The 23,169-nt window shown below is 42.0% G+C and overlaps 1 protein-coding gene and 2 pseudogenes across 1 annotated transcript; 2 read left to right on the forward strand and 1 right to left on the reverse strand.

Annotated features, from left to right (window-relative positions):
* The first annotated feature begins 5,858 nt into the window (after positions 1–5,858).
* LOC147419011 (uncharacterized) lies at positions 5,859–6,992 on the forward strand (annotated as a pseudogene).
* A 3,077-nt stretch (positions 6,993–10,069) lies between these two features.
* Positions 10,070–10,684, reverse strand: LOC147419012 (uncharacterized; annotated as a pseudogene).
* Positions 10,685–13,359: 2,675 nt separating this feature from the next.
* Positions 13,360–15,393, forward strand: LOC147419013 (trans-cinnamate 4-monooxygenase-like). The gene is made up of 3 exons (XM_086505399.1): positions 13,360–14,273; positions 14,392–14,522; positions 14,656–15,393. Exons 1-3 carry the CDS (start codon positions 13,366–13,368, stop codon positions 15,246–15,248), a joined length of 1,632 nt encoding a protein of 543 aa, XP_086361525.1. The 5' UTR covers positions 13,360–13,365; the 3' UTR covers positions 15,249–15,393.
* Positions 15,394–23,169: the final 7,776 nt, after the last annotated feature.

A 23,169-nucleotide genomic window follows, 5' to 3' on the forward strand; every position in this document is an offset into this window, starting at 1 on the left:
CAATGTCCACCGTAGGTTACAACGTCCGTCTCGTAGGTGAGAGGGTGTCCGTGAGCCGTGAGGGTTAACACTTGGATTCAATGACTGTCTCCACAATGTGAGCAGATGCCATACATGCCTTGCACAATGTGTACTAGCATGGATACATCACAATTGGTCATTGAAAACCATAAATGTGAGCTTATATCCTCTTATTTTTTAACAATGCATGCCATTATCTTTGGTTCTAAGCCAATGGATAGTACTTGGCAAGAAATGGAAGCCTTGCTTCTCATTAAAAATGTCAAAGCACTTTCTTTGCACTACCAAAAAAATCATGTCCACTTTAAAAATTAAACACAAAAAACAAGAGGAACTTGAAATTGGCTAACCTTGTCGCCCCCTTGAGAACAGTTGCCTTCATTTGGAGCTATCTCGTAGACATGTTATCTCATTTGGAGCTATCTCGTAGACTTGAAATTGGCTAACCTTGTCGCCCCCTTGAGAACAGTTGCCTTCATTTGGAGCTATCTCATTTGGACCTCCAATAATAAGCAAGTAGACATGTTGCCAAAGTTCGTATGCTACTAGCATATTCCAAACTGGAAATATGTCCTAAATTTCAGCCTTGCGTTCGCATAAGTTCATCAAGGAGAAGAGACATAACAGAGTCTGAGTGCTCTTAGCTAATAGGTGCTTCGGTTGACACAAAAATGTCAAAAAGCAAAAGAAAATCGGCATTGTCAATCTTTCATAGAGAAGCGGCCTTGCCAAATCATGAACAACTTATTCAAAATTATGAGATTTCCCAATAGTACAAGAGATATCTCCTGAAGCGTAGCTATAAATTCCATCTAATTGGCAAGCTCCGCTTGACCAAAGCAACATTTGCTTGTTAAGTTGGCATGGTGGAAAGTCTTGCAAAAAGGAACAAGTTCAAAAATGAAACTTAGATTTAAGGTACTTATAATTTTTTTGTAATTATCGCCCTTGGCATTGGAAGTTGTAGCATCATGTGACATGTGTGTGCTTTCAATGTACTTCGTGTACTTATTTTACTTGCACTCTGGCAAGATGTAGTTGCTTTGGAGTAATGCACCCAATGCATATACATAGATATGGAGCCATGTTCCTAAAACCTTGCTTTTCCCCTCTGCTTGATAGGAGGACATATCAAAGAAATAGAGATCAAAGAAATCTATGGCCAACCAAATTTATGGAGCCATGCTTCATAGGTCAAACATGTACCGTGATGCACTATCGATTTTTGACCTTGCCGAGGAGGATATCGTACTAGAAACATAAAAATAACAAGGGATCTGGGACATCCCATCTCCATAGGCTATTTGGAATTCCCTTGTGAGGTGGAAATTGTGAGGATAGTTGATAAACAAATGAGCAAGGGATTCCTTGGTGAAGTTTACACCTACAACACATCCCATCTAAAATACCATATTTATTGGCTCTTGATCCTATCCATACCACCTCATGAAGGATTAGCCACATGAGACGGCTCTACTAAATAGATAAAGGATAAGCCCACAAGCATTTGAACCTATAAGCCCATTGGTGGGCATTCCAAGAAATTGCCCATCTAGAGTTCAATTTTGAAACAAAAGAAGGGTCCATTTTTTACTTGACCATCTATGTAGTTGAAGATGTTCTATAGATACTGGCTACAGAGAATGATACTGTTGGAGAAGTTCATGTTTTGTTAGCAACCTGCCATCCTTGACAACTTCCTTCTAGTATCTAATCCAGGCTTGTAGCAGGTATGTTCCCTTCTTGTGAGAAGAACTTTGTTGTCCTTAAGATAGTGACCACGCCCTGACTTAACATTGTGTTCATCTTTAATAAGCTCAAAGATCAAAGGTTTATGATCATACATCGAGCGAAGAATCAGTTTTGCAACTCACTTGCTGCCAATGATCTTGAATAACATCTCCAAACATGTAAAATTTGTCTAAGCTTGCAGAACTAAAATAGCTATCCTGATGTTTGTTAGATCATGTAAAACCAGTGTTCTGACATATCAACCAATGTATGTTTATCAAACATCTCCTCACCATTCCTTCTCTCTACCTTGTATGGCCTGCGCAAGGGAGTTCCATCTGTCATTGATGTTAGTGACCATATTGAAATCACACGTTAACAAAATAGGGGAATCCAAGCAGATAAGTTTTCACCAAACAATACCTCTCTTAGAAAGCATAAACACGCACAGCATTACAATTGAAGGGTTCCTTTAAGGAGATTGCAGCTACCCCTTTGACTGTATTGCACTTCAAAGATAAAGTGTTCATGTTGGCTAGCAATTTCCACCATTGCACCTCCCTTGCCAAAGACATGGGTGGAAATACCAGCTAAACTTACTACTGATTTTTTAAAAATTAAAAATCAAAGCTTCACCTCCAACTTTAACCTATTTTAAATAAATAAAATCAACTCCAAGTTGAAGATAAAAAATCTACTTCTTCAATAAGCCCTTTACACTTAAAGGGAACACCAATGACTTTAGAACTCATATCGGAGGGTCTGAGGACTCTTCCTTATTCCTCTAGGTTTTCCAAGGTGTTTTTGAAGGAGTTCTTCTCTTCAACCTAAGTCATGAAAATATCAACTCAGTTAAGACGTGAGTGGGTCATTTTGTGTAAGGTTCACTTATCCTACTCCTCCAACTCTTTGATGAAGTCCTCTTCACTATGGTCTTCTTTATCCTTTCCTTTTTCAAGGACTTTGGGTTGTGAATAAGCTTGGGTCTCAGTAATGTAGATACCCTCTTCTTCTGAGTATTCAGAGTCTATAGACATGCCTTTGATATTTTCTGAAGGACTTTCAGGTGGAATGAGGTCCTCAGTTTTGAGCTCTCTATTCTGGTTTTATAGTTAGTCTTTTCTATGTCTTCTTTTCTTGGCTCCAAGGGATGAGAAGTGGAGTCCTTATCTTCATTTCTATCAACACCCTCGATAATTGAAGAATCAAAAACCTCATCCAACAAAGAACCAAATCTGTTTTCTTTTCTACTGTCATTGTGTTTGGTAGCAACTTTGTTTGTGTTGATGCCTCTTCTATTGACTTGTGAAAGCCCTAACTTGCTTCCTTCTTTAGATTTTTTTGCATCCTCTTACTGTTTTCTAATGAGCTCATGACAGCCCTTGATAAGGTGACCCCGCTTAAGATAATGGAAATAGGTAATATGCAGATTCTTGTAAACCACCTATTGATTATGCAAAGTTTGGACCAAGTCATCCTTCAGTAGGATAGTTCCTTAAGAACCACGTCAGTATCAACCTTTATTAGTAGTGGAGGGTCCCATTTTAGGGCTTTTGTCCCAATACGTTACCTACTTGAGCCCCAACATGATTTAGCTTGGGGTAGAACTCCGTAGGGAAAATAGGAAAATCCATCCAAATTGGGACTTTTGAGGTTTTTCTACCTTTGGATCAAACCACGCAGCTTCGTACCCACCATTGTCTGCAGCTCGGCTCACACACAGAGACATCATGAATCTCTTTTGAAAGAAGGCCACTGCCAAACTTGAACATGTGCATAGGGGTGTTTCTAATAAGCCTGACCTCTACTCATTATTTGTAGGGCACTAGATGCATTTTCAAAGAAAAAAAGATGATACTTATTAGGAAAATATTGTACATGATAGGGGAAAAGGTTTTCTGGATTCCCACTCTTGAGTTATCCATTGTTTCAAGACTTCCACTGGAGGCCTTATGTCATGACAGGGCGGAATGACCACCCTTTCCTGGAGATGCTTGAACTTGTTCTCAAGCTTAGTAGCTCCAATTGTTACAACATCTGCCACTACTTTAGGGTCATTAGGGCTACCTTTTGAGTTATTGGAATCATTGACATTCCGCATATTTCCTTTGTTTGGGTTACTAGTCCTCTCCCCATTTTTAATGAAAGTGTCATGTTGCAAAGAATGAGCTTACTTTGTGTGTAAAAGACCTACAACATCCCCCTTGTTAGATGTAGTCCTTTGATTGAGTTCAACATTGTTCCAAACATTATTAATAACTGAGAAACGTCCCTGATCAGGGTTCAAGGTAGGAAGGGTACTTACCTTATTATATAGAAGTAGATTGGTAGGAGATGAGGGAGGGCAGTGAATGTCATCCAGCTACCTTTGAGCTACATGTCTCACTTACCTTGAGCAAGAATTTCCAAACAAGGCCTCGTCGACAACAGATTAATGGGAGTTGGTCTTGCTTGTAGGACATTAGCGTAAGAGCAGGGCCTCGCATTCTGAGACTGCACAGATTGTTGAGCGCTTCTTTGCACGATGTTAAGGCTTGGACCTTCACTAGGAAAGGAGGCATGGAATTGAGGTAGAGCATTAAGGGGTCGTTGTGCATGGGCATGGCTTGTCTCAAGAATGTCTGATTATCCTACTATGCCATTGATAAGAGCCTTGGATAGGGCCATGTTTCAACACATGACCCCAGGTGGCGAAAGGGTTGAGCAGAAAGAGAAGAGGAAAGAAAACGAAAGACATGGCCGCGATGGAGAGGATGCATGCAGAGTTTACTCTCCTTGTAGAAGCCTTGGACCTCACCATCACTTTTGGCTTTTTAAAAGAAACCCTTAGTGTTGGGCTGGGTTAGGGGGACTTTCATAGTTTTCAGTGCATGATGGACACTTACCTTTCATTTCACATCCTCAAACATTGCAGTATTGATAAACGATTCTCTCATTTGAGGATTTCCAAAAATCACTTCACTAAATTGTTTAATTATCTTCTATGCTTATTTGAAAGCATTAAAATATTCTTTTGTTTTGATTTTTAATGTGTCTTTTTATTTTACTTCCTTTTTGTTTTATTTTGTTTCAAAATACTAATGTGCAATGTGTACCATTTACCTTATTATTGGGGTATATAAGCCATTTGCGAGTAGCGAGTACCGACTAGAAGAACATTAAAAATTGGACTGATTGAGACTTACCTTAAATGTTATTTAAATTTTATTTATTTTCTCTCACATAGATTTATGTAGACCATAATAAACTTTCACATTGTTCTTTTGGGACTCCATAAGGCCATTGTAAAAGGGTTACATTTTGGGTGCAATTGTGGACCATTGGTTAACAAGTGAAAGGGTCACGACGGCTTTCAAAAACAATAAGAAAGTGATAAAATTGTTAAGTTGAATTAAATTGATATCAATGTTTGGGAAAGGATTGCCTCAGCTTAGTCTTGAGCCGATTGAAAATTGCGAGACTAACTAACTGCAAACCATGGTAAACGGAAGAAAATTGATTGATTGAAATCAAGCTATGAAATGCAAGAAATGTAAAGCCATGTGAAGTTGTGAAATGAAAGGTGAAATAGAAAGAACTAATTAATATATATGTGTGTATATAGAATTTATTAGAATTATGTAAAGTGAAGCTTCACTTTAGCATTCTAAAACAATAGAATGAAAAAAAAACATGTCTGCGTGTGTAAAATTTACTAAAATTTATGCAAAGTGAATCTTCACTTTAGCATTCTAAAACAATATAATTAAAGAAAAGTAAAGACATGTCAAGATGTGAAATGAAAGGAGTCTCCGTAACCCAACACAACACTAAGGGTTTCTTTTAGAAACCAAAAAAGCTTGTTTATTAGTGATACATGTCGACAAACTATCTTTTTTGCCTTTCTAAAAGAAGCCTTAGAGATGTCTTGGCTTAGGATACTTTCAATGCTTGAGACTTACCTTAAATGTTATTTTGGTTTTAAAGTATACTTTTAATTCATCTTAATTCTAGTAGGGGGTACCCAATCATATTAAAGGTGAAAAAAATATGAATCTAACTTGATACGGCGCCTGTTTGTCCTCACCAAGTGACGGCATAAGAAGTGGCGAAGGCAAGCAGATAGCATGGCGAAAGCTTGTTCGTCCTCGCCAGGTGACGACGCAAGAAGTGGCGAAGGTAGACAGGTGCAAGAAGGCGATGGGTAGAGGAAGCGCCACGCGGAAACACTAAGGCGGATGCAGATTTTAATTTGATTTTGCTTTAAAGATCGACCGGTGGAGAAGCGTGACGTGCTCGGTGGAGTGGTTATGGGAGAATTAATAAAGTGGAAGTAAGTGAAGGCAAGGGTTCGAATCCCAGTGCTCATTTTGCAACGGTGATGAATCCCCAAAGGGCATGAAGAGAATCTCACGGAATCTCCATATGAATTGAATAAATCACGAACATACCAGTAGTTACATACATACTACATACACACACACATATATATTAATTAGTTATATATGTATATATATATATATAAACCATGATAAAGAAAAGAAAAACTGATGCAATGATGTCAAAACTTACCTCAAAATCTTACAAATTTCAAAAAATTTACTAGTATATTTGGTTTGCTTCTAAGTGAGGAGGACACTCGATCGCTTAATAAAAGAGACATTCTTGAATAGTGCTTCACCTTATATCTACTAACATACTATGGCGCAGAGGGGTGCACTTTACACGTGGTGCAAACTGCGATGTTCCAAAAGAGGGAGAGAGAAAGAGAGAGAGAGAGGTGCCCTCAGGCACGAGTGTGCTCTGCATCAACACTGTGTATGTGTGTGTGTGTGTGTGTGTGTGTGTGAGAGAGAGAGAGAGAGAGAGAGAAAGAGAGAGAGAGAGAGAGAAACACGATTCAAAGTTCAATGGTTGCGTGCTCTTTTGTCACTACGGTGGAGCCTCTGCACCATCTTCCTCGCTATCAATGTTCACCCCACATGGAGAAGGTCACCCCCTCTTTCCCTATGCCACCATGGTACAGCTCATCAACCCCACCCAAAAAACTCCTCGCTTTCTTCACAGCTCTAATGCGGATGTCTCCTCTTCTATCCGAGCTCATACCTCCAATAGCTCCCTTCTCTCCTCGTAGGATCATCAAAGCTCATCTCTCCGACGATGAAAATTCCTCCTCCCTCATCGGCAAAGCTCATCTCTCCGACGACGATACCCACCCTCCCTCCACCAAACTTCACAACTCCAATGGAGAGCTCAGATGAAGAAGTGGGGTACTTTGAATTGATGATCAAGGTGTGATTCAAGGTAGTTTATTCCAAGTTTCCAGATGGCAGCTTAATCTCTCAGCATTTGGATTCATTTGAAGTGGGGGTCGGTGCTGTGGATGTGAAGGGGCCATTGGGACACATTGATGAATACATGGGGAGTGTGCAATACCATATTGAAGGGAAACCCTCCTATATGAGGAAATGTGCAATGGTGGCAGGAGCGATAGGCATTGCCCCCATGTACCTGCTCATAAGAGCCATATTGAAGAACCTCGACAAGCAAATGGAAGTGCATTTGTTGTTTGCGAACAGAACAGAGGAGGATAAAATGTTGAGGAAGGAGCTAGATGAGTGGGCAGCTATGCACAAAAGATTGTATTAAGTTGTCTATACTATACAGTGCAAGGGGATTACTTCATTATTGTCAAGCATGTAAGGCATGGTCACCTATATGTAGTTCCGATCCCTCTCCTTTCTGAGCTTACCTGTGTGAGTGCAATGCGATGGCTAGCAGAGTTGTTGACATGAAGGAGTACCCCAATTCACAACTGGCCTCAAATCCTCAGAAATTAAGGTGATTGTGGAGAGTGGACATCTGTTGCTACTCTCATGGGAGCGGAAGGACGAGGAGCAACCAACAGATGTGAAGGTGAAGTACTTATTGATGGAGCGGAAAACTCTCAAATACATGAGGAAATTCAATTTTCCAAGTAATGCGAATGTGGAGAACATCTCAGGTGCATGCCCGCTCTCAAGGGAGTGGAAGGAGGAGGAGGAAGTAGCAGATGTGAAGGTGAAGTACTTATCGATGAAGCGGAGAACTCTCAAATTCATGAGGAAATTCACTTTGCCAAGTGATGCAAATGTGGAGAACATCTCAGTTGTGTGCCAGGATGGAGTCCTCACAATGATGACTGCCCCTAAAATCCTTCCACCTCCTCCACGAGTCATCTCTATCAGTGTCAAGTAGTAGTTGTCTGACGGCCTCCTTTTATCAGCTTAAACACCTAGAAGATGGCGTTTGTCTAGGCCTTTCAACTTTGTGGGTTCCTTTCACCAATGTTGTCTGGGCTGTTTTCAACTGATGCAAAGCGAGGGTGTCTCTCTAGATGCAAGATTGTCTGATGGAGTGCATTGATTGGCAGATATGTCCAGCAGGGTCAGGTCAAGAAGAGAGTTGTTTTCAGCTGATGCAAAGCGAGGTGTCTCTCTAGATGCAATGGCACATCTGCCAATGGGATCCTAGGACGTAGCTACATTCATGTGCGGACCACCTCCGTTGATTCAGTTTGCATGCTTGCCCAATCTCGACAAGATGAGCTCAGATCAAGAGGTGGGGTGCTCTGAACTGCTGATCAATGTGTAATATAGTGAAAAAAACTCCAAAGAATTGGAAGTATAGGGTTGGATTTATAACAGAGAGAATTTTGAGGGAACATTTACCAATGGGATTGTCGGGCGTAGCTGCATTCATGTGCTGACCACCTCCGATGATTAAGTTTGCATGCTTACCCAATCTCGACAAGAATGTTATGACAAGAGCCGATGCTATTAGTTTTGAGAATTTTTTTTGCCAAATTTCTAGACGATAGATTGGGGCTTCCAGATTCTTGACTTGCAATTTGAAGAGCTCTAGATTATAATAGAGACTGTGTATGTGGCATATGCTCATGTGGACCTTGCAATTATAGCCATGTGTGATGATATGGTCTCTTACAGTGTATGCACAAAAGACTGCAATAAGTTGTCTATACTAGACAATGCAAGGGAATTACTTCTTTATTGTCAAGCACGTGAGGCATGGCCGCCTATATGTAGTTTCGATCCCTCTCCTGCCCGAGCTTACCTACGTGAGCGCAATGTGATGGCTAGCATAGCTGTTGACATGAATGAGTACCCCAATTCATAGCTGGCCTCAAATCCTCATACATTAAGGTGACTGTGGAGACTGGAAATGTGTTGCTGCTCTCATGCGAGCAGAAGGATGAGGAGGAACCAGGTGATGTGAAGGTGAAGTACTTATTGCTGGAGCAAAGAACTCTCAAATACATGAGGAAATGCAATTTGCCAAGTAATGAAAAGGTGGATAACATCTGAGGTGCATGTCTGCTCTCAAGGGAGCGGAAGGAGGAGGAAGAAGCAGCAGATGTGAAGGTGAAGTACTTATCGATGGAGCGGAAAACTCTCGAATTCATGAGGAAATTTACTTTGCTAGCGATGCAAATGTGTGCCAGGATGGAGTCCTCAAGATGATTGTCCCTAAAATCCCTCCACCTGCTTCACGAGTCATCTTTATTAATGTCAAGTAGTAGTTGTCTGATGGCCTCTTTCATTAGCTTAAACACCTAGAAGCTGGCATTTTGTCTGGGCCTTTCAACTTTGTGGGTTCCCACCAAAGTCTTCTAGATGCAATCACATATGCTCTGGGCTGTTTTCAGCTGATGCAAAGCGAGGGTGTCTCTCTAGATGCAACGTTGTCTCATGGAGTGCGTTTATTGGCAGATATGTCCAACAGGGTCAAGTCAGGAAGAGAGTTGTTTTCAGTTGATGCAAAGCGAGGTGTCTCTCCAGATGAAATGGAACATCTGCCAATGGGATCCTAGGATGTAGCTCCATTCATGTGCGGACCACATACATTGACTCAGCTTACATGCTTGCGCAATCTCGACAAGATGAGCTCAGATCAAGAGGTGGGGTGCTTTGATCAACTGCAGGAGCGACAAGTATTGCCCCTATGTTCTTGAAAGAACGTCGTGCTTGGCTCTACCTTGCTGTACATGTATGCTATATGTGGGAACTTCTTTAAGTACAAAAGTGTTTGAGGAGCTCCTGTCCGGAGTGTGGTCTCTTGGAATGCACTGATTGTGAATATGCCCAACTTGGGAAGGGCCAAGAATCTTTGGGCTGTTTTTGGTGGATGCAAAGCGAGTATGTCTCTCCAAATGCAATCACATACACTTGCATCATGAAGGCATTAGGGTGAGGAAGCTCTAGAATGTTTTCAACATATGCAAAGTGAGGGCATCTCTTAAAGCAATCACATACACTTGCAATTCTGTTCGAGATGTCGTCTAATGCACTGATTGGGGCTGGTGCCCAAGATGCTGATGTGGCCAAAAGGATTCACGATAATATTGTAAGCCAGTGGTTGTTGAAAAAAAACGTTGTGCTTGGCATTGTCTAGGTCGACATGTATGCCAGATGTGGTGCATTTCATAAAGCACAAAAAGTACTTGAGTAGCTTCCTGTCCTAGGTGTTGTCTCTTGGAATGCAAGGATTGTGGGACATGCCCAACTTGGGAGGTCCAAGAAGCTTTGGGTTGTTTTCGGTAGGTGAGAAGCAAGGATGTCTCTCCAGATGAGATTACATAAGCTTGACACTGCCTTGGTTGACATTTACGCCAAATGTGGTGCACTTCATAAAGCGCAAAAGGTTCTTGAGGAGCTCTCTGTTCGGGATGTCGTCTCTTGGAATGTGCTGATTGTGGGATATGTTCAACTTGGGCAGGGCCAAGAAACTCTGGTTTGTTTTCGACGGATGCGAAGCGAGGCTTTTCACTCTAGCAAGATGTATGGGTTGAGCCACCAAGGGATGTTTGTAAACAATCAGTCATTGGAATGAGAACCATAATGTAATAGCATTCGTGGCTTGCCGTGGTTATACTGCCTTTATGCATAAATGACATGCATACTCAAAACACATGAGCGTGTGTTGTGTGTATGTGTGTGTGTGTGTGTGTGTGTGTGTGTGAGAGAGAGAGAGAGAGAGAGAGAGAGAGAGAGAGAGAGAGAGAGAGGCATGGTTCTTGAAAGGAAACATCATGCTTGGCTCTGCCTTGCTGGACATGTATGCCACATGTGGTGCACTTCATTAAGCACAAAAAGTGCTTAAGGAGCTTCCTGTATGGGATGTCGTCTCTTGGAATGCATTGATTGTGGGATATGCCCAACTTGGGCAGGGCCAAGACGCTTTGGGCTGTTTTTGGCAGATGCAAATGAAATCACATATACTTGCATCTTGAAGGTATCAAGGTGAGGAAGCTCTAGGCTGTTTTCAGCAGATGTAGAGTGAGGGAATCTCTCCAAATGCAATCACATACACTTGCAATCCTTTCTGGGATGTTGTCTCTTGGAATGCATTGATTGTAGGTAGTGCCCAAGATGCTCATATGGCCAGAAGAATTCATTATGATATTGTTAGTCAGTGGTTGTTGAAAGAACATGTCGTGCTTGGCATTGTCTAGGTCGACATGTATGCCAGATGTGGTGCACTTCATAAAGCACAAAAGTACTTGAGGAACTTCCTGTCCAAGATGTCGTCTCTTGGAATGCATTGATTGTGAGATTTGCCCAACTTCGACAGGGCCAAGAAGCTATTTTTGGCATGTGTGAAGTGAGGATATCTCTCCAGATGCAATCAAATAAGCTTGGCACTGCTTTGGTTGACATGTATGCCAAATATGGTGCACTTCATAAAGCACAAAAAATACTTGAGGAGCTTCATGTCGTCTCTTCAAATGCACTGATTGCAGGATATGCCCAACTTGGGTAGGGCCGAGAAGCTCTGGGCTGTTTTTGACGGATGCGATGCGAGGCTTTTCACTTCATATGCAATAACATACTCTTGCATCTTGAAGGCAAGGGTCACGGTCAGGAAGCTCTAGGGCTGTTTTTAGCAGATGCAGAAAGAGGGCATCTCTCCAAATGTAATCATGTACGCTCGCACCTTGAGAGCATGTGGCATTACACAAGATGTCGATATGGGCAAAAGAAATCACAATGAGTTGTTGAAAGAAAACGTCGTGCTTGGCATTGCCTTGCTGGACATGTATGCCAGATTTGGTGCACTTCATTTGGTGCACCCCTCAAATTTCAAAAATTCCCAAAGTCGTGGTTGTGAAATTAAATTTCTCCAAAAATAATTTTTTTTGTAGCTTTTCATAAGAAGATTGATTGTCTATCAATACAAGATGCTATAACAAAAATTTGAGTTGGTTATGTAGGCTTTGGAGATGAATTGCTTCATTATTTTCAAACATAATTGCCTGATAATTTGTGATAAATTACATGCTAAGTACTCAAAAACAGATCTCAATTGTCAAAAAAGGATAATGATTAGAAAATCTTGATCAATCCAGTCAAAATAGATACAAGGGTGTTTTGGGGATTTTTGAAATTTCAGGGGTATTTTGGAAATTTCTACAAATTAGAGGGGTATTTTGGTAATTTTTCCAATAATATATTAACGTCTTCAAGAGGCCAAAATGACCTATGAAACACAAACTGGTGAATCTCATACCATGTTTGGGTACGAAAGAAATATAAAATGAAACAAGAAGTGCTACTAGCAGAGAGAGAGAGAGAGAGAGAGAGAGAGAGGGAGGGAGGGCAAAGAGCAGCAAGACAGAGCGCACGAGACAAGAGACAGATTGCACTAAGAGAGAGAGAGAGAGAGAGAGAGAGAGAGGGAGAGACAAGTCGTGACTACAGACGTGTGCGCACACTTATAGGGTCCATGTTCGTGATCTATATGAAGAAAGTTGTGAACTGGGTTGCTGCTTGGAGGATATCGAGTTTGGACTTTGTAGAAGTTGTACACATGTTCCAGATTGTGAACTGGGCAGCATGACGGGGTCATGGCTTGGGATTCCTTATGTTTTATCCCTTATGTTTCTGATGATTACTTTCTTATCAAGAAGCCTCTTTTTTTTAATAGAACGATTGGCTCCTATCTGGAATGAAAACCATATTGCACTCTTTGTGTGTGTGTGTGTGTGTGTGTGTGTGTGAGAGAGAGAGAGAGAGAGAGAACCATGCAAAAAACTAATTAAGATCATACAAGCACAACTTATGAATACCATGTGTGTATTAATTTAATTTATGTCATAATAAGAGCGAGCGAGACCCGTCGATAGACGGGTCGCGCAAGCTAGTAATTATAAAACTCAACTTAAAGATTTTATTACTTTCTTATTGTTTTAGAAAGCCACCCTTATCCTTTCACTTGTTCATTTCCTAAGATTTTATTACTTTCTTATTGTTTTAGAAAGCCACCTCGATCCTTTCACTTGTTCATTTCCTCGTGTGCTCCTCCTTAGAAAAATTGTGCACGTGCCAAATTTCAATAGTTTTACAAAAAGAAGAGTGGGCGACTGGTCATTGGTCAACGTCTTCGCTGCTGGTTTTTGAAGAAAGCCATGCGCCTGGCGTCAGCAAAATGACGCCATTTTGATGACGTATTTTGATGACGTTGGAGAAGGCGGTTTGGCCACACGCGCACGCAGACAGGAAGGCTACCGCCCAAAACGTGGTCAGCCCACCAAGAAACGCCTCTACCTACAAATGCTCTCTTCTACTTCAGTCCTCCATGCTCAGCTCGCCAACGACCACACCCACCACACACACACACACACACAAAAAGTGCGCGCGCACTCACACATACAGACATCTGGCCATGGCGAGCTTCCTGCCCCCCATCACCTTGCCCTTCCCTCTGCCCGCTTCCCTTGAGGCAATCCTCTTCTCCCTCCTCGCACTCTTCCTCGTTGCCCTCGCCGCCTCCCACTTCTTCAAGCCCAAGCTCCGCCTCCCTCCGGGCCCCGTGGCCGTCCCCATCTTTGGAAACTGGCTTCAAGTCGGTGACGACCTCAACCATGAAAATCTGTCACAGCTTGCCAAGAAATACGGCGAGCTCTTCCTCCTCAGAATGGGCCAACGCAATTTGGTGGTAGTCTCCTCCCCGGAACTTGCCAAGGAGGTTCTACACACACAGGGTGTCGAATTTGGCTCCCGCACCCGCAATGTCGTCTTCGACATTTTCACTGGCAAGGGGCAAGACATGGTCTTCACAGTCTATGGAGATCACTGGCGAAAGATGCGGCGCATCATGACGGTGCCCTTCTTCACAAACAAAGTGGTGCAGCAATCTAGAGTGCATTGGGAAGAGGAGATCAATTATGCTATTGAGGATCTCAAGACCAAGCCTGGTGCGGCCACAACAGGAGTGGTCGTACGGCAGCGCTTGCAAATGCTCATGTACAACAACATGTACCGTATGATGTTCAACCGCAGATTTGAGCGAGAGGATGATCCCCTCTTTGTTGAGCTCAAAAGGCTGAATGGTGAGAGAAGCAGGCTTGCGCAGAGTTTTGAGTACAACTATGGTGACTTTATCCCAATTCTCCGCCCCTTCCTTCGCAAGTATCTTGAGCTTTGTCAAAAGGTGAAGGATGAGCGACTGCGCCTCTTCAACAAGTACTTCATAGAGGAGCACAAGTAAGTGAGCTCAAATTGGTACATCAGAACGCAAACCGTTTGTGCACAGTAGGGCTTTCATGAATGTCTTCTTCCTGGTTTTGCATCTCATCTGATGTCCTCCACTTTTGTTATGTAGGAAGCTTATCAGTGTGAAACCTCCTTCGAATGACGAGAAGTGCGCTATTGACCACATGCTCGATGCTCAGAAGAATGGAGAGATTACTGAAGACAACGTTCTGTACATCGTTGAAAACATCAATGTGGCAGGTAAACAAGCAAATTTGCAAATTCCCTGCATTTAAAGATTCCGATATGCATTTTCTTCTTCTGTTCTGTCAGGCTACATATAACATGTTCAAAGATCTCAACTGACATCTTTGTTTATTGTATGCCTGTGCAGCCATCGAGACTACCTTGTGGTCCATTGAGTGGGGCCTAGCAGAGATTGTCAACAATCCCGACATTCAGAGCAAGATCCGTGATGAGTTGAACACGGTTCTAGGCAAAGGCATGCCCATCACTGAACCCGATGTGTCAAGGTTGCCATACCTGCATGCTGTGGTGAAAGAAACAATGCGATTGCACATGGCAATCCCTCTCCTGGTGCCACACATGAACTTACATCAGGCAAAGCTTGGCGGGTACGACATACCCGCAGAGAGCAAGATATTGGTGAATGCATGGTATCTGGCCAACAATCCAGAGTTGTGGGAAAAACCAGAGATCTTCAATCCAGAGCGTTTTTTGGGTGCAGAGAAGCTTGAAGCAAATGGGAATGACTTCCGATTTGTGCCATTCGGAGTGGGGAGAAGAAGCTGCCCAGGGATTATCCTAGCCATCCCCATTGTCTCTCTCGTTCTCGGGCGCCTTGTGCAGTCCTTTGAGCTCCTCCCTCCCCCCGGACAAAGCAAGGTGGATATAACTGGCAAAGGAGGGCAATTTAGCTTGCACATTGCCAAGCACTCGGTCATAGTGTGCAAACCCATCAGTTAAACCATCCAAAAAAAAAAAGTAAACTCATTACTGCCAATTAGCAGTTGTGATTGCTCCCGCGAACGCCTATGTAACAATGTGAATTACCTTGTAACTTAAATTTTGTCGACAAAATAAACCCTTATAACCAGAACTTTGTTGAAAACACGATTGTACCTCTGATTTTTCCCTTGTATAAGTACTGCTAGCTTAGAGTTTGGCCTTGGATATGATGAATGCACACATGATTTGCACTATATCAATAGTTGTGCAAGCAAGTTAAGTGCAAAATCTGCTCAAACATTCAAGCACATAAGGTTTATATATATTCAAAACAGCATCAGTTTATAGAAGTGCTTCCATACTTCCATAACAACACGAAAACAGCTCTGCTGAAGGAAAACCGGTTATTGCCTGGTCCATTCCTTCTTTTAAAATGTCACAAATAATAACTGTCTTATCCATGCGGCCTATCATTATGTCGCAAATGCATCCGCTGGCAGGTAGTAAGGGTATGCCAATGTTCCCGGCAGGACCTCGCCCTCCGCAAGAAACATTATCATGCAGTACAAGTCATACTGCCTTTCATTATGTCGCAATGGATGCAGCCACCAGAGACATAGTAAGAGCTGTCCCAATGCATGCTTACATGTGAAATAGCCGCAGCAGCACCTCAACCGGCCTGAGAAGGTGAGAGCATCCTAATGCAACCCAAATCGTTTTGCCTTTCATTATCTCACAAATGCAGCCGCTACATAAAAACACCTCAGACACTGCATCACCTTACATTGCCTCACACGTAGAGCACCCTCAGACATTCAGCATCTAAGCAGGTTACTGGATGTTGCGAGGAGGAGTGCGTACAACCGAGCAGGGCCTTGAGTACAATAATGGGTGCCGTTGAAAGAGGAGAGGAAACAAGAAGGGCGTTGAGGGCGTCATTGCCGTGACAAATTGGCAATTCCTCTCGCAGCGAAGAAGTGCGCCATCACTCGGCCGTCCTGTCAAACTCGTCGCCAGTTTTAGCAGGCGGGCCACACTATCTCAGCTTCAAATGGGATCCACGGCTGAGGTGATTCGGGCCGTTGGATGCATTGGAAAATTTGGGGAGAAAAGGACATTGGGAAAATTGGGGGAGAAAAGGCTTGTAAATTCGGGACATTGGGAAAAATTCGGGTAGGCTTGTAAATTCAGGGTGGTCCGCACCACATGTCTTGGACCCACATTTGGTAAATTCACGGAGAAAAAGAAATTCAGGTAGTCTTGTAAATTCGAGACGGTTTACACCCCATGCCTAGAACCCACGACCTCCCCACTATGAGCCATGTGCACTAACCATGTGTTCCTTGAGATATAGGGGGATTTAAGTATGTCATGTTGTAAATGCGAGCTGATTAGTAAATTCGGAGCAAATTTGTAAATTCGGGGAAACCGTTAGGCTTGACGGTCCAGGTCCACGTTTGACGTGCCCCCGTTTTCCTCCTCCACCATTGGTCCTATTTGAACATGCTCGTGTGATATAGTGATGAGGAAGGTAACAAGGGCTCGAGACTCAAGTTCGAATAACAGTTGATGTTGGCGCTCCAATGTTTGCCAAAAACTGGGGTTTAGTGTATTTTTTACTGAAAATTTTGCAAATCCCTAGCTAGATTTTAAGCTTGTCTTGGAAGAAAACCAAAAAAATGTTTCTACAAATTTTAGTGTATATACCTACAAATCCTTCAAATTTTGATATATTCCTTATCTTCCTCGAGTACGTCGGTCACTAGCCAAGCAATAAGTATCACTACAAGACGTGCTTAAGGCTTGTGACGACCTTAGCAACAAAAATACACTCGGATATGTTTATCCTCGGTGTCGCTATGAGTGTCGCAACAATACCGTCGCTATGGGTGTCGCTTAAGTTGTATTACACGTTAAACATTAAATGTATTATATGTGTTTAATGATCATATAATATGTTTGATCAAAAGAAACGGCTATATTATATGATGACACGTCACTGAATTCGGCTCTCCGTATTGTTTCTTCGCACTTCGATCGAGTTTTTTCTTCGATCGAAGGTTTCTTCTATCAAAGAAACCCTTGATCGAAGTGCAGAGTTTATATATGAAACCACAAGGGCCCTCCAACAACAATTCACACAATCAACTATCAAACCATTTGAAAAAGTAATCTTCTCCAAATAAAAAATAAAAAAATTTAAAAGATTAAAAAAGTAAACATTTTAGTTGTTCTTTAAATATTAGAATTGTGCTCTTTCTGTGTTCGAGTTTTCTCACACTTAAAGAGGAGAAGATTAGGTTTTGTAACCATGTATCACTGTGTTGGAGTATATACTCACACTTGAAGATGGGTACGTATCATAAATAGTGATTATTTACCTTTGTGCTAGAGTAAAAGTGTTTACTCTGTTAACTCTGTTAAACATAAGCAAGAGAAACATACAAACTGCAAAATGTCCACATACACAAAGACAAGACATGAAACTGCTTCTCCTTCATTGCTTGTGTCGAATAAGATTACAAGAGGTTATCTAGGAAGTTTAAACGGCATAACTTCCGCGATCCCATGAAACTCCCAAGAAAACCGTTCGGATAATAAGAACAAAATAGACAAAAGTAGACTTTAACCTTACAAATGGGAAATAAGTAGGAAATGGCTAAGTATTCCTTTTACACGGGCGCTGCCCGGTGACTTGAAATTTCCTCAAAATTTGACATGATACTCACAATGCCTTGATCTAAAAATCAAAGAGTTTCATTGGGAGGACTTCGCCCTTGCGAATTTGGACTGTAAGCACTGAGTCGAACCAAAGCGCTTGTCGCATCAAACTGCCTTACATTATTGGAGTGCTTCCCCCTGTCTTCACCATCAACGACTCTATTTTCTTTTCCACAAGAATTATCGGACTGCCAGCTTCCACATTGTCTTGCAATGACTAAGTGGTTAAAACCACTATTTGATCCACTAGCATAGCTTGTTTTGCTTCCATAGCCATCACATGTTCCTTCAAAATTTTATTCTGAATCTTTTGCCTCCAGCAACAACTCCTTATCTTCTACCTTTAAGAAAATCTTCTCCAAATCCTTCACCGGTTTCTACAGCCAACTGCTCAGTGTCCTTTTTACTCCACCCCATAGCTCTTTCGACTTCTGTTGTAATTGGTGCTTCAGCTCTTCGACTTCATTTGTAGTAAGCACGACACCCTGCATCTCTATAGTATCTTCAAGAACTTCCTTCTTGAGAGCACTCCGCTCCATTACATCTGCTTCTATAACATCCCTCCATGCCTTGAATTCATCTAAAATCACCTAGAACTCCAGTAACTGCACCACCTTGGTCGTCTTGATCTGCTTAATCTCTGCTTCTAACTCTGCCACATACTTCTGCAACTCTCTATATTGTTGATCTTCTACTTGCAGAGATTCCATTGTCTTTGTATTTTGTTCTGCTCTGTCTCTTGCAAGCTCTAAATCCTTCTTCTATTTCAAATATATTTTTGAATAGAATTCACACACCCCATTGCATCCTCTACATCCATGATCATGCACATTGGGGTAGAGAACCCCTTCTCTAGAACATGCACAACTCGGACATAAACTTCAACAGCCTCAGATTGCATTTTCTTCTTGACAAACTTGATTTTCTTACCCAACCTCTTTCCCTCAGTAAAATCCGCTTTCAAAACTGTTGATTGCGTGTGTGGTGGATTATCCTCCATCTCTGAAATCTGGACCTTGCTCAGTGGTGTTTTGGCCCAACTGAGTCTTCTTTTTTCTCAGCAACAGATTCTCTTCTAATTTTTGCACCTTCTCAACAAACCTTGAAGCATACAAATGCAAACCTACCAAATATGGTGTTAGCCGATGAATATGCGTATTCCTACGCTTATCCATATGATTGTAGACAGGCAATCTCTGAAATAACCACGTTGCCCAATCCACAGGCACATTCCTTTCCTCTGTAAATAGTGGTGGAAAAGCATCCTTATTCATGTAAGTATGCTTTGTTATCAAACATACTCAATCAAGATACCACTTGATGTGCCTTCTCTGCATCAAATCCGACTATTGAACCACATAATAGTTCTTTGACCCTGTAGGTGCCCTAAGCTCCATGCGCATAACCTGGTCTATCACCTTCATCATTGTAGCATCCTCCATCACCAAAGGTCATCCAAACACGTTGGACACTACCACAGGGGTAATCTTGATGCCTTCTAACATATCTCCTTCCCCTTATTGCAACATAATCAAAATCTCTAATGCATTCTCTATTGCCCCCCAAGCTTTCCATGGCTTGGTCACGAACTTCTCATGTGAAAAGATCTACAAGGTTTTCCTGTGTGTTGGCACATAAGCCAATTTGTTCTCTCCTACTGAGAGCCTCTCCCTGACATAGTGGTAATGCACCTCAATGTGCTTTGTGCGAGCATGAAAAACTGGGTTTCCTCGCAACTGCCAATGCGCTCTGACTGTCAATGTAGATAGTGTTGGCAATGTCCTGTCCAACACCCAAATCATCCATAAGGCATCTGAGCCATACACACTCAACCGTAGCTATGAAGATTGCCATGTACTCAAACTCACAACTCGAAGTGGCCACAGTAGGTTGCTTCTTACTCAACCATGATATACATGAATTGCGAAGCATGAAACAAAAACCACTTGTGGACACTCGCGTGTCAAAACAACCAGCCCAATTTGAGTCTGAAAAAGCATGTAAGTCTGGCAGCAATGATTCCCCTTGGGATAAAAAAATCCAAGATGTAAAGTGCCACTCAAGTAGCGGAAAATCCTCTTGATAGCCTGCCAATGCTTAGACCCTGGGCTATGCATAAATATGCTTACTTGTGAGACTACAAACTGAATATCCGGCCTCGTGTTGCATACATAAATGAGGCATCCAACCAGGGATTTTAATTACGCGATGATGCATTTTGTTAAATGTTAATTATTGTTGTTATTATCACTATTTTTTTCATGTTAATAACATATCTAATGTCATGACCTACGAAAACCGATAGAAAACGTAGAACCGGCGGGACAACTAACAATCCCGGCAAGCCCGACGGGTTTAATATGAAACCCGACGGGCCCGGCAGAACAAGCAAGAATCCCACCGGGCCCGTCGTGTACCCCCTCCATATGTGGCGGCTCTATATAACCCTTTTATAGACATCACATCACATCACCTCTTCCTCTAAATTTGGTCATCCTTTAAAATTTAGAAGAAAAACTAAAGGTAAAAAAATGAATAGTCTTTAAAAAAAATTAAAACTTAATGTAACTCTGATCATGGATCATTAGTTCTTTTTTGGACTGAACTGATTCTTGAAAGGAGGTAGAAAGGTGAATCTTTGGATCGGTATCTCTACATGACTGATCTCATGTTTGGTTCACCGTTATATTTGCTAAATTGATTGCTATATTGATTAGAACTTCTATCATGGGTGATTAGTCCTTTTTTGGACTGAACTGATTCTTGAAAAGAGATAGAAAGGTGAATCTTTGGGTCGATATCTCTACTTTTGTGATGGACTGATCACATGTTTGATTCACCGCTGTATTTGCTTGCTATTCCGATTAGAGATCCAATCACGGGTCGTTAGTTCTTTTTTGGACTGGACTGATTCATGAAAGGAGGTAGAAAGGTGAATCTTTGGGTCGATATCTCTACTTTTGGGATGGATTGATCACATGTTTGATTCACTGTTGTATTTTCTTGCTATTCCGATTAGAGCTCCAATCATAGGTCATTAGTTCTTTTTTGGATTGGACTGATTCATGAAAGGAGGTAGGAAGGTGAATCTTTGGGTCGATATCTCTACTTTTGGGATGGACTGATCAAATGTTTGATTCACCGCTGTATTTGCTTGCTATTTCGATTAGAGCTCCAATCATGGGTCATTAGTTCTTTTTTGGATTGGACTAATTCATGAAAGGAGGTAGGAAGGTGAATCTTTGGGTCGATATCTCTACTTTTGGGATGGAATGATCACATATTTGATTCACCGTTGTATTTGCTTGCTCATGTTGAGTAGATTGAGGTTTATTCCCTTCAGGCTTCACTACTACGCTTGTGTGTTATATTGATTATAACACTAATGTTTGGTTTGAATAATACTTGAAAGAAGAGATAGCATACTGAGCTATGTTTATTGGTATTGCAGGCATCCAATAAGTATGTCTTCCATCGGGAATGTGAGCGGTGATGTTGGTGTCTCAAGCCTGGCTTCCTTGAGGAGATCTCCTACCTCGATGCCAGGTCTTGCTTTGCAGGGCACCACTTCGCAGGGCAAGCGAAAGGCAGGTGGAAAAAGTCCAGGACCCGAGTGGAATTTTGCCACAAATTTAAATAAGTATCAAGATTGGAAATGTAACTTTTGTGGCGAAGAGAAATCTGGAGGAGCACCAAGAATAAGGGATCATTTGCTAGGTGGCAATACCAGAATCCAAGGAGGAAAGTGCAAGGGCTTAGGTGCAGAAGAAGCAGCTATGCGCTTAAAAGATTTAATTGGTAAGCTAATTTCCACGAGCAAAAGATCAAAACTCTCTACTTTCGACCATCACACCCCAGTATCGATAAGATCAAACCAGGAGGAGGGATCCTTGGGTGTAACGCCCACCAATGGAAGCACTCAAAGCAGGGAACCAACTTCTCATATCGATGGAACTACACCTCCAAACCATGGATCTCCTGACTTTCAGGTAGGATCGTCAAAAAGTAGACAAGTTAGCTTACAGACGAGCTTCAAAACGCTTGCCTTAGAAGAAGCACAACTTGCACTAGCTAAAGCCGTCTATTTCACTGGGGGATCATTGGCCATTGTCACCCGTGATGCATGGAAGTCGGATTGGAAACGCATTGGGGAGTATGGTGCTGGATTTACCCCTCCAACATATCACCATATGAGAAACCAACTGTTGGATAAATGTTACACAAGCACACAACAGGATATTCAAAGGGTATTATTAAATGCAGCAGAACAATCTGGATACTCCATAGTTAGTGATGGTTGGTCCAACGTTCAAAGGAGTCCATTGATCAACATCATGCTTGTATGTCCTCGTGGTGAATGTTTTATCAAAGCTATGGATAGCTGTGGTCAAATAAAGTCTGGCAGTTTTATAGCTGACATCATTGGCGACGCAGTTGAGGAACTTGGAAAAGAAAATGTTGTCCAAGTAATCATGGACAATGCCAAAAATTGCAAGGCTGCAGGTAGGATACTTGAAAGTCGCTTCTCTCACCTATATAGTGCTGGTTGCAGTACACATAGCTTGAACTTGGTATTGCAAGATTGGTGCAAGAGTAATGACACAGAGTGGTTCAAATGGATAGTAGACAATGCTCGCTTAATAGTCAAGTTTTTTTTGAAGCGTCAGAGGGTTCTTCACATGTACCGTCAGAGGATATCTACTATGTTAAAATTGCCGTGCGAAACTAGATTTTGCACCAACTACTATACGGTAGAATCACTAATAAAAAATAAGAATGCTGTGATGGAGACATTTGTTTGTGCCACTTTTTCAAAATGGGAGGCCGGTCAAAGGGAGAAGATAAAAATCAAAATAGGGGTGATCAGAGATCTACTAGCTGATCGCCACTTCTGGGATGATGTGGTGGATGTGCACAATGTCATGATTCCAATTATGCTTGCATTACGCCAACTGGATTCTGTCGTGCCTAACATAGGTAAGGTGTCGATGGCTTGGTGGAGTGTTCAAGAAAGCCTTGCAAATCCAGAGGAGCCCCAGGAGCCAATTGTGAAGCCTTGGAAGACACCATTCACTCAAAAGAGGAGAGAAATTCTGAGAAAGTATGTGCATGGTCGATGGGTTGGAGCACATAGTCCACTACACAGCGTAGCTTTCTTATTGGATCCAGAGTATTGGGCAATGGAAATAGACAAACTTGATGAGGAGGTGCTGGAAGA

This window comes from Adiantum capillus-veneris, chromosome 29, assembly GCF_014529385.1.
Source record: "Adiantum capillus-veneris isolate H3 chromosome 29, ASM1452938v2, whole genome shotgun sequence".
Taxonomy (NCBI): Eukaryota; Viridiplantae; Streptophyta; class Polypodiopsida; order Polypodiales; family Pteridaceae; genus Adiantum; species Adiantum capillus-veneris.